General features: G+C 47.3%; 1 protein-coding gene across 1 annotated transcript in view; it reads left to right on the forward strand.

Annotated features, from left to right (window-relative positions):
- The first annotated feature begins 9455 nt into the window (after positions 1-9455).
- The window catches only part of ITGA1 (integrin subunit alpha 1), a 795992-nt gene continuing 791767 nt past the window's right edge, over positions 9456-13680 (forward strand). The window contains exon 1 of the mRNA XM_069221693.1: positions 9456-9951. Within this exon, the coding sequence (XP_069077794.1) occupies positions 9906-9951 (46 nt within the window). The 5' untranslated portion in view covers positions 9456-9905. The remainder of the gene's footprint in view (positions 9952-13680) is intronic.

Here is a 13680-nt window from a genome sequence, read left to right on the forward strand (position 1 = left end):
TGGTAACGAAGGGCTTTTTGACTTCCCTGTTTGATTCGCTCCATATCGATATACAGGACTTGCGACGGGACATATCCCAGGAGGTGAAGGAGTTGCGAGGAGAGGTGACCTCCTTGGGAGAGCGTGCCTCGCAACTGGAGGATGGTGAGTTTCCTCGTGGCGAAAAATTTGCGGGCCTGCGGCAGGAGGTTGTCCGTCTCCGAGAGCAGCAGGATCATCTCCATTTAGCAGTCGAGGATTTGGAAAATCGCTCGAGGAGACAAAACATCCGCATCAGGGGGGCCCCGGTAGGGGTGGAGAAGGAGGACATCGGGGACTATGTGAGGGGCCTATTTCGTTCTCTGCTTGGCCCGGATGAGATGCAGGAGATAGTCCTGGATAGGGTACATCGAGTTAGCCATGGTGGCGGCCCTGGGGATCGCCTGCCGGACATCCTGGCCTGCCTTCACGACTTTGTCCTCAAAGAACGGATTTTACAGCGTGCCTGCACTTTTCAGAAGGTACTCTTTAGAGGACATGAACTTCAACTATTCCATGATCTCTGTGTGCGTACGTTGCAAAGGAGGAGAGAATTTAGATCGATCACAGAACACTTGCGGGCGCACAACGTTTCTTACTTTTGGGGCCATCCATTCCGTCTGGTCTTTCGCTGGGAGGAGCAGCTTCGGCAGGTGACATCTGTTGTGGAGGTGGCCCGGATCCTGGGCTTGGAGGATGTATCCCAGGTGTCGAGTGAGGGGTCGGCCTTGTCGAGGGGGGCCCCCACGTTGGCGGCGAAAGGAGAAGCGGCGGAAGCTGCGGCACCCGTCTGCCTCGGAGCTGAGATCGGAGAGGGAATCTGCTTTGAGTAGTGTGGTGGCTGGAACTTCGGCGTAGAGAAGAGTGCCCGGAGGTGTCATTATTGGTGGTAGACCTTGCTGCGAACGGCATGTCGGCCGTTGGAGAGGGTCGGGCGGCGGGGGCGAAGGACGTGGATCACCAAACATGGCTGATTGTACTGCCCTCTGGAGACTTTTCCTCGTGAGGATGGATGTGCGAGGACTCCTATGTTTTGTGCACCTGTTGTGCGTAATGGTTGATTGTTGTTGGGTTTGCCGGTGGGGTTGGTTTTTACGTGGAGATTCTCCCAGGACTTGTGGTTACAGGTGGGGTAGCTCTGGCACGGGGACTTTCTTCCTACGCTTTCTCCTCCTCTTTGCTTGCAACTTTTAATTTAGCTTATGATTATTAAATGCACGAGCTTGAACGTCCATGGGCTCAATAATCCTACGAAGAGGTTGGCCGTTCTGTCCACCCTAGAGAGGTCAGGCTATCATATATGTTTGCTTCAGGAAACGCATCTCATCCCGAAAGACACCTATCGCATGCGCTCTTGGTGGTTCCCTAGGCAGTTTTGGTCCTCGGCAACAACAAAGCACGCGGGGGTGGCGATACTACTAGCGCGCTCATTCCCGGGTGAAGTGATGTCAAAACTCCATGAGATACAAGGGAGGCTCCTGGCCATGCGATTGAGATTGGGGGGATTTTCCTTCACTATTGCTTCTCTGTGCGCGCCTAACTCTCAGCAGGAAGCCTTCTTATAAGGAGCCTTGACCCCGCTGTTGCAGTCCCCAGATGGTGCTATTCTGGTTGGGGGTGATGGATGGGGGTTTGGACCGTTCAGGTCACAGGTGGGGGCAGACATGGTCTATAACCGAGGCTGGTCGTCATTGGCTGAGTGAGTGTGGCTTGGTGGATGTGTGGCGTAGGGCTCATCCCACGTTAAGAGATTACTCTTTCTATTCGGCAGTGACTAAGACATATGCTCCCGGATCAGGGACACTTTGATTGAGCCCTGAACTCTTTCGGACCACGCCCCAGTTACTGTGGTGGTTCACACGAATATGGAGCGAGTGAGCGTGTCGGGTTGGCGGTTTAGGGACTCAATGCTTCAGAGCAATGTAACAGTACAAGAGATCCGCAAGGTTATAATAGACTACCTCGGCCGGAATGACGATGGGACCACTGGCGAGGCGACGCTGTGGGAGGCACTGAAGGCTGTCGTTAGGGGGGAGGTGATGTCGCTCTCGACTAGAGGCAACAGAGCAAGGAGACTCCTTAGAGCGGATCTGGAGCGCCGGGTGGGCGAGCTGGAGCATTCACATTAACGAACCGGGGCACTGAGAATCTGGCGCGAGCTCGAGAAAGTAAGGAAACAGTTGAGAGGGTTGGAGTGGGATAGGGCAGAATATGCGGTGGCGCGCCTTAAGCACAAGTATTATGTGGGAAGTAATAAGTGTGGGAAGTTGCTAGCGCACAGGTTGCGAGCGCAGCGAACGGCGTCAATGATACAAATGGTTCGCTCCTCCTCAGGGGCGGAAGCACGCACAAGTGACCAAATAGCAGAAGCCTTTGCAGAGTTTTACCAGGCTTAATATCAGGATGAGGAGCCCGGTTTTTCTTCACCGGAGGCCTTTCTAGAGGGTGTAGCAATTATGCCTCTGTCTGAGATGGATTCGGCTTTTTTGGAGCAACCTCTAAGGGCGGAAGAGGTTATATCTGCAATCTCGCGCTTGCAGACCGCAAAATTGCCTGGGCCCGACGGCTTCTCTGCACTCTTTTATAAGACCTTTTGCGTGGAACTCATTCCAGTTTTGGTGCGACTTTTTAATTCTTTTTGACTCACGGGGGCTCTCACGCCTAGTATGCTTGATGCCACTATTATGGTAATTCCAAAGCTGGGGAAGGACCCCGAGGATTGCGCTTCATACAGGCCGATCTCGCTCCTGAATATCGATGCCAAACTGTTTACAGGCATATTGGCGCACCGTCTAAATTATTATATGCCAGGCTTGGTCGATCCTGATCCAGCGGGATTTATACTGCATAGACAGTGTAGCGATAATACCAAACGATTGCTCCATTTATTGGACAAAACGGAATGCTGTAAAAGGGAGGCGCTTTTCCTCTCTATTGACACTGAAAAGGCGTTCGACAGGGTTCATTGGCCATATCTGTTTAAGGCGCTAGAGCGCTTCGGGTTGGGCCCTGGTTTCATGGCTTGGATCCGATGTATTTATTGAGCGCCCCGTGCGGCGGAGCGAGTTAATGGGACGCTCTCTTTGCCATTTTCGGTTCAAAGAGGAACCCGGCAGGGGTGCCCCCTCTCACCCCTTTTGTTTGATAGGCACCTCATCTCATTATACGCGGATGATGTGATTCTTACTTTGGCGGAACCTACGACCTCGCTGCCTGTGCTAATGAATGTACTTGAGGAATTTGGACGGGTCTCAGGTTTCCGAATCAATATGCTAAAGTCGCAGGCCATGAGTAGGTTTATCAGCGCTGAACATGAAAAGGGTTTGAGGGACCGATTCCCCTTTATATGGTCTTCCTCAAAGCATCCATACTTGGGGGTGGAGTTGGGCTCCACGGTTGCCCGTACAGCGACGTTGAATTATATGAATCTGATACGGGAGGTGCAGCGCGATCTGGAGAGCAGGGGGAGGCTTAAATTGTCTTGGTTGGGTCGGGTGGCGGCAGTTAAGATGACCATCTTGCCGCGTGTACTGTATGTATTTCAGGCACTGCCGGTGGAACCCCCACCGCGAACAATAACAACCCTTCAGACGGCAGTCCTAAGATTTATATGGGAGGGGAAGGAGGCGCGGCTACCACGACGACTGCTGTATCGCCCTAAGAGGGAGGGGGTGTTGGCTGTCCCTTGCCTCCTGAGATACTTTCAGGCCGCACAATTGTGTTTCCTATTGGAATGGAGCCGCCCGTCCTCCGAGAAGGACTGGTGTTTTATGGACCAGGCGGTGGTTGGCTCATATATATGGAAGGAGCCCTGGCTTAAGCGCCGTCACAGAGCCTGTGGGTTGTACGTATCGCCGGTCACGGAGGTGTCGATGAGGGTGTGGGACCGCATGGCCAGTCGATTTGAGTCTGACGACCTTTCCGTCCCCAAGGACGCCTCTAGGTGCGAATCCTGATTTTGGCCCGGGCCTTCAAGTCGAGGCGCTTCGTCGGTGGCATGAAGGGGGTTGTAAAAGGGTTGGTTGTTTTTTTGATGAACATGGTGTGATCCCCTTTGACCAGATGAGGGAGACATATGGCTTATCGGAGGCAGACAGGATGATGTACTATCAGATACGACATTGGGTTCTGTTACCTGCCAATAGAACGTTAATAGACAGGCCCTTAACACCATTTGAAAAATGGATTATAACGAAAAAGGATGATAAGCGATTGATCTCCGAGCTTTATGCTCTCCTGCGGGGGGGTCCGACCGCCCAAAACTAAGGGTAAGCTGAGATGGGAGACGGAGCTGGAGAGAGAGCTCTCAGAGGAGGAGTAGGAGAGCATCTTTTATAGAACACATCACACAGCTTATAATGCGGCTGGAACAGAGTCAGCTTATAAAGTGGCATCCTACTGGTACTATACTCTGGCTAGGATCCATGCCTGGGACCCTGTTAAGTCAGACCTGTGTTGGAGAAGGAGTGGAATGACCGGATCGCTTGTCCATCTCCTATGGCACTGCCCTAAGCTCCATCGGTACTGGGAGAGTATCTTAGTCACTCTTGACTCGGCTTTCGATACTCATATCCCCAGATTTCCTGCGTACATCTTACTGGGCCTTCCCAATGCGCTCACCTTCCCTTTGAAGTCAATGAAAGGTAGACAGATGGCCTTAGCGTTAAATGCAGCCACGCAGCTGTTGTTAAGTATGTGGGGGTCTGATCAGATCCCGACGCTAACATTATGGCTCCATAAGCTATGGTTTATTCTTGCCATGGAAAAGCTTACCCTGTCCTCATTGCAGAGTAGTGAAGATTTTAAGGAACTGTGGCAACCATTTTTACAAATACTGTCTACGGAGTTCACGGCACTAACATGTCCAACCTACTTGAGGGTTTTGAAGCTGATTTGAGGGAGGAGAAAGGATGTGCAACGCTTGCTCACATCTGGGGCCGTGACTGCGCAGATACAAGTCCTGGGGATGTAAGACATTGATGCGATTTTATATGCCAACAGTGGGGAAACTATGTTTGATGTTTTTTTATTTAGTTTTTTTTCGTCTTATCGATTTGCATAGAGCACATTGTATGTTATTGCAATGGTCTTACCTTGTAGAGTTGCATATGCATTGTTTATAATTGAAAATACAAATAAACAGATTTGATCCATAAAGTCACTGTGTTACAAAGTAAGTTTTTATGGGATGACCAAACATCAGTGTCATGCCTATAGAAGTCCCCCAGATTTTGTCTAAACATGTAGCATTTTCCCACCTAATGGTATCAATAGCCTTCATTGTTTCCTCTATAGTATAGTAAAGTAGGCTGTGTAATCCATGCTGTGATCTGTGTGATTATTCAGGAACCATTGAGATTTTTGCAAATGGTCCACAGGTTCAAAATCACTCGGTAAAATTCTGAGTCCAGGTAGCAGGGTCCAGATAGTGCTCTGTGCAAGCGGCAGCATATCTGCTTCCATGGTGACTGTTTTCCAAAAAGTGCTGGTGCCTTTGCACTTGGCTGCCTGTAGCAGATCATTCCAATTTGCCTCTTCCCAACTCATTTCGTCCCCAGATAGCACTTTTTTATAGTTAACCACAGCCTCCAACACAACTAATGTGCTTTCGGTTTTTAGAGCTCTATATAATTAATTTTTAGCCTCTTTACAATCCATTATCATACCATGGATTACACAAAGTGTCTCTCACAGTCCCTTGCTTTTTCTTTTGGGCTGGCAGCTTTGTTAAATATGGCCTTAAACTTGCATCTATGGACTTATGGATGTTTATGACTGGGATTTCCAGTGGAGTGTAGCTTACAAATGAGCTCATTACATCAGAAAATACATTATGGATGTTAGTCATGGTCTCTAGATTGCTCAGTACAGTAGACCACTTTATTGACCTACGATTATTTCCAATAGTCGGTTGTATTAATAATAGGTCCTTGTTAAGTGGCAGCAATTCTGGAAGACACCTTGACATCTCTAGGCATAATGGAAGAAGGCCACAGTTGTTTCAGTTATCTATTTCAAAAGTGGTTATCCTGTTCTATGTTACTGCACTATGTAGAATGTAGTCTATCTTCGATCGGGCGTTGCTCCATTTAAATATGTATAAGTTAGTATTATCAGGGCCGATCCTGCTATTACATGCTATCAAACTTCGCTCTAAAGAGAGATGTACTAATTGCATAGCTGCTGCTGTGCATGGTACCACTGGGCCAGCCGTTAATTGGGGATTACTTCTCACCATATCCTCTTCCTCTGTTATTAATTCTAAGCCATTTATTGGCTCATACTTGAAAATAAAATTGCCACCTACAATTATTGTGTATTTGGGGTCAACACTACAAAGAACTCTAAAAAGTGTTTCTACGACCTTGGACTCCAGATTACTTCTCCTTGGTCTTGCATACACATTAAATAGGCGTACTAATGTTCTGTTATCAGTGTTTAAGATTACACTCAGAATTTCAGGCGAATCTATAGGAAATGCATTGACAGTCACATATATGCACATTTTTATCCATAGAACCAGCCTCCTGATGGTCTGCCACTGAAGGAACTGCATTGATGTAGAAGGTTTTGTACCCAAGCTTGTGAGTTAGATCGAATAGAAACGTTTCCTGGAAGAGCCAAAGATGATACTGGTTGATGTACTCATGCCAATATGGTTCCAGTAACTTATACGTTAATCCTGCTACATTGTAGGAAACTAGGTGAATGGATTCTTGCCTAGATGTACTCTCAGTACATAATTCACCCTCTAATCCCAGCTCAGAACCAGTGTTTGTCCCATTTCCATCGTCCTGTACTGCCTGATGTATAGCCCTGTCATAAGGTCTATCTGATGTTTCCTTCAGCCCTCAACTCTGGGTATATGATGATCTTGCAGTAGGAGTAATACTTATTGAAACCTCACTCAGTCTATCTACTGCCTCCAGGACTGTTGACTTGCAGTTGTGTATTAGTTGATTAAGGGGGTCATTATGACCCCGGCGGTAAAAACCACCTACCGCCGCGGCGACGGCCGTCAAAAGACCGTCGCCGCGACTACCAGCCATCCGCCAAATTATGACCTTAGCCGGATTTCTACCAGAAGGATGGCGGAAATCCGGCTGTGGCCATGCCGGCAGATGGCCGCAAGGTGGCGCTGCTGCCAGCAGCACCGCCACGCCAGTAGACCACCACCAGCCGTATTATGAGAATTAATACGACCTGGCGGTGTTCTGCTGGCGGACGCTGCTGCTGGCAGCAGCACCCCATCCCATCTCCTGCCAGAGGACCCCCTGGACACAGGTAAGTGGGTGCTCCGACAGGGGAGGGGGCGGGTGTTGTGTGGGGTTGTGGGTGTGTGTGTGTATACCTGTGCATGCGTGTATGCGAGTGTGTGTTACGTGTTGTATGTGTGTGCATGTTTGGGGGTGTGAGTGCGTGTATGTTGAGTAGTCTGAATGTGTGTCTGTGTGTATGTATGTAAGTGTGTGTTGATGTGTGTGTGAATGGCTGCATGCATGCGTGGATGAATGTGGGAATGGGTGTGTGTATGTGTGTGTGCGTGTGTGAAGGGAGGGGCATGTATGAAGGGTGGGTCTGGAGTGGAAGGGGTTTTGGGGGAACCTGGGAAGCGGAAGGGGGTGGGGGAGACCTCTACCAGTAACAAGGAAGGGATTCCCTGTCACTGATAGTGCCTACAGCCATGGTTTTCGTGGCGGTAAGGAAGCCAGGAAAACCATGGCAGTAGGCGGGGTCATAATCCCGAAGGTGGGCAAGGGACGGCCGCCAGGCTGGAGACTGATGTCTCCAGCCCAACGGCCGTTACCGCTGTTGCGGTCAGAGTGGTACATTGGCGGATTGGCTTCAGCCAAACCGCCAATTTCATAATATGGAGGAAAGTACAGCCAGCCTGTTGGCAGTAATTTCCTCCATATTACCCCCGACCACCGGGGTCATAGTGACTCCCTAAGTCTGATCTGCTGGTTCTTTAATGTAGAATCTGTGTCACTCTGTGGGCTGTGTAACTTGAGCCTCGTTGTGGGTTTTAGAAGAGGGCTTGACCTTAGGTTCTTGGCAGTCAAATCATCCACTATGATTTTGTTGTTAACAGTAAGTAAATGATGTTTTTGTCTCAATTTCCGCTGAGTACTCATTCCGCTTTAACTAAGTCTGAACGCACAACAGAAAGACATTGTTAGTGGACTTACTCACAAGTCACATATGGAAGTTAGTCTGCCTAAAAGTTATCAAATGTAAGTGAAAAAGAAAATCCATTGTGAGTTATATAACACATGTAATCCATAGTGAACATAAAATAAAGGGTGATTTCCAATAACAACAGCAATCAAGATAGCAACTAATGGACAAATAGGCTAAGGGCTTGCATTGCCTTTGCGTGACACAAATCGTGACTAGGCATGCAAATCCTTAGCTGGGTTAAGCCATGCAAGACACTTTGCATGGTTTAATAACTACAAAGTAACACAACACAGTGCATAGTGGTGCCTTGTGTTACTTTGGGCATTTCTATGCATTCACCCATGTATTTTGATGCAAACCCAGATTTACAAAGACTTGTAAACCGGCGTCTGTGCCAAAATGGTGCGCCTATGCGACAGAGGCATAACAATGAGGAATATCTTTATTTCTCTCCCATAATTCCTCTTTCCAAATGTGCTGTATTTTGCAGCATACATAGAAAAAGGAGTATGTCTCTAAAGGATTGTTTTTGTACAGGAAGGTACCCCACGGGTCATAAGTTCCATCTTTAGTCTCAGGATAAGGCTCTAATCAAGGGAAGGAGACATTGGAACACAATCCCCCTGCTGGACACGGCCATAACACATCCGAGGCGGTGGTGCCCTTCAGTCATAATTGGGCCTGCAGGGAGTGCGATCTCTCTGCCTGCATAAACGAGTGAAGGGGCCTCTCCGCCCAATCAACTATAAGTTCCAAAGATTGCTTGTTGTTATACATATTAATTTCTCTCGTGGGAGACTAACAAGCGTCGTATCGTACGACTATCTTAAACCAAGTCAGCTCCTAATCACTTCCGTCTGACCAGCTGGACCGGGTGTAAGTTAAACCAACCTGTATGTCAATTAAGTCTTAACAATCATTTCTTCCACGTGATTTATTGACACCGGGTGATGTCCATCCACTGCAAGTTTTAAGGGGTGCCATGGGTCTTGAGGGAAGCAGACCTGTGTTAGGAGAGTGTGCAGGTGATATGAAGAAGAAAACGATGCCCCATACATAGTTCCAGGAAAACACCCGGGTAGATAGACTGAGCACAGGAGAGCCAGAGCTGGCTGCTGGGTCGGACAGGGATGCTCTCAGGGGTGGCAGTGACGTGTAGAAACAGTGCTGAGAGCAGGGCGGAGGAGGGGCGCAGATAGCCAGCTTGAAGAGCTCAAAGCGAGCCTTATTTCAGTCTCTCGGGGGAGGGCGCCCGGGGATGAGAAGCAGCGAAACTTCAACCAACTAACCAATTCCACACTCCAGGGCTCAGCGCCGAACAGTAAGGGCGGTGTGACAGAGCGACTACAGAGCTCAGTGGAGGACTGATGCTGCTCGCCTCAGGCAGGCTGGGAGTGCTGCTACCCGTAGGAGACCGACTGGCACTTACTGCGAACATACTGGCCGCCTGTGGTCCGTGTGTGGCTCGCCGAGGCGCACTCAGATCAAAGCACCAGAGACCGGCTTCATCAGCAAGTCGAGCCTAGACTGGATCACAGCAGCCAACAGATCGCAGGATATTCATTGTGCCAGGACCAGACTTTAATTTAAAACGAAACCAAGACCCAGAAAAAGACTATCATCGTCTCTAACCGAGGTTGTCACAGCCCGCACAGACCAGTCTACAGGGTGGCAATTTAGTTCATAACTTTCAGAACATAAGGAAAATGGCAGTTCGCATGTCACCTGCGTACCTGTGTGCCCTTCTGACAGGTGAGGCGGCTTGTGTCTGTGTGTGCAACTGATAGATACGTCTTCAGCTGTTTTTGTTTTCTGTTTCACACGGATGTCTGAAGCTGCATTGCAACTGTTGAAACATTTTTTTCTGAAAAGTCGGTTCCCACGCTTCAGCATGTATTAAAACGGAGGGATGGCGCGAAAACCCCAGCTGCAGCAGCACTTCACCCTCTTCCGCTTGCCCAGCTCCCCCTCCTCCTCCTCATATGGCCACACAAACGTATGCCCAAAGGAATCCTTGGAACACTGGCACAGGTTACTGACTTGTGAGCTAAAAGCTACCCATAGTTTTAACCTCCAGTCCCCTGACTCGTTGGCGGTAAGGAGAACTGTAGTTGTCACCCGGAGATATGTCAGCCTGGCGGCTGTGTTCTGCAGCTGCTGCTAAGGCTAGAGCATGGATACGATCAAAGCCTGGCTGCCTTCACACAATGAGGCAAATGTACAAAAAAGTCATGTAATGTAGCGCTGCGTTGCCAGAAATGAAGAGCTTGGGTTAGTTATGGTGCTACTGCAGTGTTCTGCTGCAGTTGCATGCTATTTTTCCATGAGAATCAGATTTCCAATAGTTTTTCCACGCTTAAGATAGTTGTGTGATCTTGGGCTAATCTTTTCATCACCCTGTCCTCCTTCAATTAATAGAAACATAGTAGAGGGTTAAGCATATTGTAGAGCTATACATACCAATGATAGGGATTACTAAATGTGTGAGGACACGTTATGGTACATTTGCCAGTATGTCGTGCAATGGAGCAGCATATGTCTCTGTACCTCGAGCTATAGGAAAATGAGATGTTATGTACCATAGGACTCGGCTTTGAGCCCTACACTGCTCAATATTTACACAGCACCACTGGCCAGAGAAGCCTTGGGTCTCTCATATTGTGTCCTGTGCTGATGACACACAATTAATGCTTGCCGTTCAACAACCTGATGAGTCTGAAGTAGTTGATTTTCAGAGGTGTCTCATGGCAATTGCCAATTGGATGCACAGTAGCTGTCTGAAGCTGAATTCAGACAAGTTGGTAATTCAGAGATCCTAGACTTTAGAAGATTATGGCCAGCTGGTTAGAGTGGGGGAGGGGGGGGCTCCAGTAGCTGATTGATGGCTACTTGATTTTTTTTCGTGAAATCTTTAAGAAAGATCATCATATTTCTGCCAGCACCTACGTGAAAAGACATCATTCACACATTGATTATAGCTAGACTAGGCTATGGCAATGTGCTATACCTCAGGCCGGTGAATGGTCTGCTAAATATGCTTCAAGTGGTGCATTATGCAGCAGCAGTACTTATTTTGTACACCCCCATCAGACATTCCATCAGTGGGTCTTTGAAGGCACTGCATTGGTTCCAGATCAGGGAAATGTTAGCATTCAAAGCTCTAACAATGAGTCATAGATCCCAACAGAAAAGAGACCCTTGTTATTTAAAGGAAAGAGTTAGAGTTTACAGCCCCAGTAAGGTTATTTGCTCTGCCAGAAAGAGGCTTGTTCAGATTTCTTTGATTAAAAAAGCCAGAGCAGGGGGGAGATCTTATTCTGTCTGGGCTGCTGGGCTGTGAATTTCCTTACTCAGGAGTCTACGAGAAACTGAAGCGGAAGATGCTTTTAAATCTAATCTTGAAATCTTTCTTTTTAGAGAGAAGTAGTCAAGTTCATGTGCCTGGCTAGCTGCGCACTGGGGCACTTACTTGGAAGCAACTATTGTGCTTCATAAGAGGTTTTCATTCATTCAATAAGCACATAAACTAAAGTTGCTGTCTGTGTTGTGTGAGGGAGAGAGCAGGACAGAACCATATCTACAGAGATATGGCGCTGTTTCTCCCTCTGCACCATGCACATAGCCTGACACCATAGTGCAAGGGTGTGTGTTGTGTCTAGCATAGGTATTTTTTACTGGAATGGTAGAACCACTACAATACAAAATCCTATGCTTAGACTAAGCTTAAAACTGTTCATTCATTGGATATGTACTGTACAGCCAGCAAAAGTTAGGAGAAATAGCATTTCTTTTTTAAACTCTAGATAGGTCCTTTCATCAAACCCCATGGGTGGTTGAATGGTGTACCGCCCATGGTACGCACCCTTGACACAAAATAACGCAAAGCAGCATGAAGCACTATTTGTGTGACTTTTTCACAGTGCAACGTAAAGGAAATAGTTTATCAACCCTTCGCCTCAGTTTGCGTCACTTCATATGATATTACACTAGCTCCAAACTTTGATAAATCCACCTCATTGTTTTGAGGGGTATCAAAATGGTGGTATGAGTTGTGGATAAGAGTCTTGTCGAGAGCATGACAGGTAAGTAATCTTCCTGAGCTCGAATAAGTCTCCATGGTTTTATGCCAGTTTGCATGACTGCAACATTGAGCTTGGACATGTATTAAATGAATAATGTTCCATATTAGCTCCATAAAATTTAAGACGAACCAAATCTTCCTGAGAGTAAGTTACATGAATCCGTACCCCCACCCCTTCTTAGACATGAGTGCACCTTTTGAAACCGGGGTGTGCTCTGTAGGGTGACAACACTAAGCACATTAGGAACTGTCTGGTATTTATTAGCACGAGCCCCTTGAAACCACCGTGCCTAAAGTGGCTTGCCTGGCATGCTGGAGCGCAGGGAATCTGCCTGACAGCGAACTGTGATGCTGCAGAACGGCTTGCTCAGGAACAGCTCGCCATGTATGGTATAAAGTGAAACTCGATAAGTGTGGGAGTGCATACTGTTTGAGTGCTTTACTGTCACGCTTGTCCTGCACACAGTGAAACGGATGTAGGGACGTCTCTGAACACATGCATTCTCTTAACGTGCCCTCAAGAGACTGTGAGTACGCAGTCTCACCTGGTTTCCTAAACGTGAAACACCTGCAAATAGATGGCATTTACAAATGCCCTGCTTGCTGCATGGCATCTCCAACAGAGAGGCTTTAGGAAGAGTTCCAGACTGCAACCCCAACGGCAGTCTGTTTATTCTGAAAGGCATTTCTCTCTCTTAACTCCACAAATTTCTGCCTGCGTTTTCCTGGAAGAGCATTAGTCAAAGGCACACGAGCAACAGCATTTCAAGCCCCTCAGGGCACAGAAACGGATTGTGTAACTTTTTACTTACAAATTATACTTGTTTAAAAAGTTAAACGTCTTATTTAGAAGGTTTACGAACATTGGTTGCTAAATGTGTCAGTATCTCAACCCTACTTTTAAACATTAGGATTGGCAGCTAAATGTTACAAATACATTTTATTGCTTTGCAATGTCGCATTCGGTTGGGTACACTTATGAACATGAATCAATATTCAGCCATTTATATGTGTCTCAAAGTTCTGCATGTGTTTTAGTAGCTTAACAAGGATTAGTATTTGTTTTTTGAATATTGTAACTATAGTTTTCTTATTAAAACAGCCAAGTGATCTGATTTTGTGAAGTGAAAGTGTTTCTTGATTGGCCGGTTTGTGTATTGGTTCTGTGGACTAACGATTTGTGAAAATGAGCCAGTTTGAATGCTTAGGTGAAGGTATGGATGGGTGATTGCAATGATGGAAGCAGGGCTGACGAGTGAAGGAGCTCGAAGGACTTAATAAGTGAGTACTTGAACTGATGAATGAGTAAGTGTGCTCCTTCTTCAAAAACATTCAAAGTACACATCACTTGTTCCTGATATTCCACTCTTTCACCAAATCACATTAGGAATCAGTAAAAC

This window comes from Pleurodeles waltl, chromosome 1_1, assembly GCF_031143425.1.
Source record: "Pleurodeles waltl isolate 20211129_DDA chromosome 1_1, aPleWal1.hap1.20221129, whole genome shotgun sequence".
NCBI classification, from domain to species: domain Eukaryota; kingdom Metazoa; phylum Chordata; class Amphibia; order Caudata; family Salamandridae; genus Pleurodeles; species Pleurodeles waltl.